Source organism: Raphanus sativus, chromosome 9, assembly GCF_000801105.2.
Source record: "Raphanus sativus cultivar WK10039 chromosome 9, ASM80110v3, whole genome shotgun sequence".
Taxonomy (NCBI): Eukaryota; Viridiplantae; Streptophyta; class Magnoliopsida; order Brassicales; family Brassicaceae; genus Raphanus; species Raphanus sativus.
Genome location: NC_079519.1, coordinates 26795933 through 26801045, shown reverse-complemented (window position 1 = coordinate 26801045; position 5113 = coordinate 26795933). Strand labels below are relative to the sequence as shown.

At 44.8% G+C, this 5113-nt stretch overlaps 1 protein-coding gene across 1 annotated transcript; it reads left to right on the top strand.

The window, feature by feature from the left end:
- The first annotated feature begins 890 nt into the window (after positions 1 to 890).
- Positions 891 to 4771, top strand: LOC108825194 (uncharacterized). Its single transcript, XM_056994939.1, has 2 exons — positions 891 to 1732; positions 1924 to 4771. The coding sequence occupies exons 1-2, from the start codon at positions 891 to 893 to the stop codon at positions 4769 to 4771; spliced, it is 3690 nt and encodes a 1229-aa protein (XP_056850919.1).
- Positions 4772 to 5113: the final 342 nt, after the last annotated feature.

Genomic DNA, 5113 nt, shown 5'->3' with positions numbered 1-5113 from the left:
CCATCGTCTTCAACCTCTGGAGATGCTCCTCCTCGCCCCCCTGACCCTCCTGACCCAAACTCTCCCTTCTCCCCTCTCCTCTTTCCACCTTTAGCCGCTACTCCGCCCCTTTCTCGTTCTGAACTCCGTAGATCGCACCTTACTTCCTCTCCTGTTGATACTGTTATGGCTCCAGCTTTGGGTTCCTCCCCTGCTTCAGTCATCTCTGCTACTACTACTCAATTTGACTCCATTGCTGAAATTGAGTCTACCCTTACTGTTCCTCTAGCTACAGCAAACCCTAACTCTCTACCTATTACCTCAACTTCCAGCTCTCTTAACACTCAGATCCAGTCCCCCCCTTCACCAACTGGCCAAAATCCCCAATTAAAAACTATACCACCAAACCATAACTCCCCAATGCTATCAAACCGTGCTGCAAACAACCCCTCTCAACCTAATGCCTTCAACCCTCAAACCCCTAACCCCGTCACTATTCCTACTAATCCTCAACCCCCACTGTCCAAATCCCCCAGACTTCTCCATCTACTACACCACCCTTACAGAGCGCACCACTTACGCTAGTTGAGACTCTTCGTTTGAGAGGTGATAAATCCCTTCAAAGAGAGGCTCCTGTAATGATTTCTGAAACATGTCGTCCTCGTGTGCTTATCCCAGATGCTGTATTTGAAAAAGGCGCCGAACTTCACAAAGACTTCATTGTATGCTATTTTAATGGTCGCCCTCCTCCGTTCAAGCACATCCAGAGCGTTCTCAGCCACATGTGGGGTAAAGGAAGGAGGCTTGAGATGCATAACAATCCCCTGCAGCGCTCTGTTCTTGTCAGGATTCCTAGTGAATTTCTTAGATAAAAAATTTTGGATAAAAATATCTGGTACGTGGGAGATTCGATGTTTCATACCGCTCAATGGACTTCGATTCACTCCTCGGCTACACCTCCTCTCAGCTCCATCAAAATTTGGGCTCACCTCACTGGTGTTCCCTTGGACCTGCGTTACAACAAAGGTCTCGGATTGGTTGCTGGTTTGATAGGTGATCCTAAAGAGACCGATGACTTCACGCTCAATCTAGTGAGTCTGACCTTGTCTCATGTTAAAGTAGAAGTGGATCTTACCAAGCCGTTGCCGTCTGTGGTTGAGTTTGAAAGACAAAGCGGTGAGGTGGTAGAGGTCCAAGTAGATTATCCATGGCTGCCTCCCAAATGCTCTCATTGTCATGAGCTTGGTCATGTCATTCATAACTGCTTGCTCTACACGCCACCGAAAGATCCACCGCCAACGGCAAAAGTTCCTGTGGAGAAACAAAAACAAAAAGCTTCAGTGAATCCGAAAAAGCAATCAGAAAAATCTACAACTGGAAAGCAGTATGTACCGAAGAAAACATTTCCTCCTAAAACTCCTGAAAAGACTATGGCCCAATCTTCTTCCCTCCCCACTAGCCCTACTGCGTTTAAAACGCCCTCTTTCATCCCTCCCTCAGCTCTAAAACATCCCTTTACTGCCACTGAAAGTCTTTCTGACAAGCCACACAAACCATCACTTAAAAGAACCCGTTCTTCTCCAACTTTCTCCCCTCCCGAACCACCAAAAATTTCCTACCAATCCTCTAAGCCTTCACTTTCTCTTCCTTTTCCAGAGGTTGGCACTTTGAACTACCTAAAAACCGCCCCTTTTATAAACTCTTCCACAAAAAACCCTTTTTACCTTTACTTTCTATTTCTGAACCCCTCCAGGTCCCTGGAGAACCCCTTTTTTCTTCCTAATGAGTGCAAAACTCTTTTTTGGAACCTTCGTGGTTTAAACGAATCGGATAAACATCGGACTTTTCGGATTGGCTCTATAGCCATAGACCTATTTTTGGTGCTCTATTAGAAACACATATAAAGGAACTATCTCTACCCCGCTTGATGTCTACACTCTGTAGAGACTGGCACTATCTATCTAATCACCTATCTGATGAGGATGGCAGAATTGTGCTAATTTGGAAGGATCCGGCTAAAGTCACTATGATCTCTCAGTCGCGACAAATGATCACTTGTGAACTACGATTGCCTAATTGTGCACCTATCATCTATTCTGCTATCTATGCATCAAACATCATGGAGGAAAGAACTGACCTCTTGGTTGAGTTGTTGAATTTGAACTCCACTCATGGGTTGGATTCTAGACCCTGGATGATAGGAGGCGACTTTAATCAGATCCTACACTCTCATGAACACTCCAGCTTCTCTCACAGTAGACATGCTTCTCCTATGTTTCAATTTCGTGACTGTCTACTTCAGCTAGGAGTGTTTGATCTTCGCTACTATGGTCCTGTGCATACATGGACAAACAAACGAGATGTTACACATGTAGCAAAAAAGCTGGATCGATGCTTAATCAACATCGAGTGTCTTACTGCCTTTCCCAATGCCACTGCGACTTTCCTTCCTCCTGCACCCTCTGATCATACACCTTGCCTAACTGACCTAGCCTTCCAACTCCCCCAAGCCGGTACCCCTCCCTTCCGTTTCTTTATCCACTTGACCAAACACCCGAGCTTTCTAAAGGTTGTTACTGAAGCTTGGTTGCACGCCGGAAGCACTTCCTCTGACCTTGCGTCGCTGTGTTGGAAGCTAAAAAACATAAAAAGGAGTCTTAGAAATCTTAATAAAGAAAATTTCTCAAATATCCAACAGAGAGTGATTGAGTCTTACCGTTTGCTACAACTTGTGCAGGTACATGCCCTTACTGATCCCACTCCAGAAACATTTGCAGCAAAACGTGATCAGAATATGCAATGGCAGTTTCTGCGACAGATAGAGGAATGTTACTTTATGCAAAAGTCGAGAATAACGTGGCTGAGGGAAGGAGACTTTAATACTACTTACTTCCACCGGGTTTGTCAAGTCAGAGCCAGTTTCAACGCAATTCGCTCGTTCCTCCTCTCTTCAGGTGTTGTGATCACTGATCCCTTGGCGATGAGTGCTCATGCAATCTCACACTTCCAGGCTGTACTTGGTCCTGTAACTCTCCAAGTGCTTTGGTACTCCCCGACTGCTTGGTTTCATAGCCTTACAGCAATCACCTGTACTCAACAACAAAGGAGCTCTATACTTTTAATGCCAACAGCAGAGGAAATAACCAAGCTTATGTTTTCTCTCAATCCTAACAAAGCTCCTGGGCCGGATGGACTCACCTCGGGGTTCTTTAAAGCTTCTTGGTCACTGCTGGGAGAAGAGTGCATTGCCTCGATTCAGACATTCTTCAACTCAGGTTTCCTGCCCAAAACAACCAACTCAACAATATTGTCATTGGTTCCAAAGTTCACGGGTGCCTCTAAGATATCAGACTACCGCCCTATCTCATGTCTAAATACGCTTTACAAATTAGTTTCAAGACTCTTAGTGAGACGCCTAAAGCCTATACTTCAGGACCTAATCTTGCCTAATCAGACTGCTTTTGTGGAAGGGAGATTGCTTGTAGAGAACACGGTGTTAGCAAGTGAGCTAGTTAATGGCTACCACAAGAACAGAGGGAGCAAGAGGATTACCATAAAGGTGGATATAGCAAAGGCCTTCGACACTCTTTCGTGGGACTTCCTTTTTGCAGCATTGGAAAGTTTGGAGCTTCCTGCTCCCTTCATCCGGCTTCTCAGAGCATGTATCTGCACGACATCGTTCATGGTTGGTTATCACACTGCGCGAGTGAGCTGGGAGACGGTAACACTTACTAAGGAACAAGGGGGGCTAGGAGTTAAGGATCTCCACAAATGGAACCTCGCTTGCTTGCTAAAACTTGTGTGGATGCTCTTCTTCCGTCCTAAATCCGTTTGGGTCTGTTGGTTCAAAGAGGTCATCTTAAGAGGCGATATTTCCAATTACTGGACAGTCAAGACGAGCACAAACTACTCCTGGTTAGTTAATAAGATGATTAAAGTGAGGGATCTAGTTTACCCTTTGCTGCATCGTCACTTGGGGAATGGAGAGACAACCCGTTTTTGGTTTGATAACTGGTCACCTATGGGACAACTGTACACTATTCTAAATGCAAGCTCTTCTCGCCTGGGTATACCGAAGTCAGCAACAGTGGCTTCTCTATTCTCAAATGGTCACTGGTCCCTCCCACCTGCAAGAACAGAGAATCAATTAGCTCTTCAGGTTCACTTGACTACAGTCACGCTAGCGGAAGAGGCAGATTACTACGAATGGATTATAGACGGCAAACTGAGACAGAGATATAAAACGGGTGAAGTTTACACTTATCTCAAAGGTCCTCTACAAACTGTCCCGTGGGCTAAGATCGTTTGGGTTTCCTACGGGATTCCTCGTCATAGCTTCCTCACTTGGTTGGTGTTACTGGATCGGTGCCCTACAAAAGACAGATTAATCAGATGGGGAATGAATGTCACCCCTCTCTGCCTTCTCTGTAACTCTAGCCATGAGAATCGAAATCACCTTTTCTTTGACTGTGTTTACAGCGCCACTATTTGGAGACAGATCATGGATCGCTGCGGTTTCCACTCATCAACTTCGTGGGACAGTATCGTAACTCAACTACAAGCCTTGCAGGTTAACCGTGACTGTAGACGTCTGACACTGATCGCTACTCAAGCCACTATCTACTGGATTTGGTCTGAGCGCAATAAAAGGCTTCATCAACAAACCTTCAGACCGCCGGATGTTCTCTTCTCACTGATCGACAAGCAGGTAAGGAACCGATTGCAGAGCATCAGACATGCAAACCCGAGGGCATCGTCAGCGATGTCTCAGCTTTGGTTCCTTCGATCATGACACTCCACCGATCACTTTCTCTCCAAGCTTCTGTCTGACTTCTCAGTTTCTCCGCCTCTATCATCGATGGGTCTCACTGAGTTTCTACCAATTGGGCTTTAGTTCCTAAATATGTGTTTTCTAAAAGGTTAGTACTGGGTCTAGCTCTAAAAACCAGACTTAAGCCTATGGCTTTTATGTATTTTATTTCCTTTCTGCATTTTATTATAAGAAGGCCTTTTTACAAAAAAAAAAAAATAGAAAAACTCTATAATAGAGATGTGTTTTACTCCAATGTATTTTTCTAAAATCGAGATCTCCAAATATAGAGCAAAATATAGAGAAATATTATTTATTCCTCTA

Coding starts and splice junctions, on each gene's coding strand:
- LOC108825194 (XM_056994939.1), top strand. CDS start 891: ATGTTTCATACCGCTCAATGGACTTCGATTCACTCCTCGGCTACACCT. Junction 1,733..1,923: donor CTATTTCTGAACCCCTCCAG/GTCCCTGGAGAA, acceptor TACACTCTGTAG/AGACTGGCACTATCTATCTA.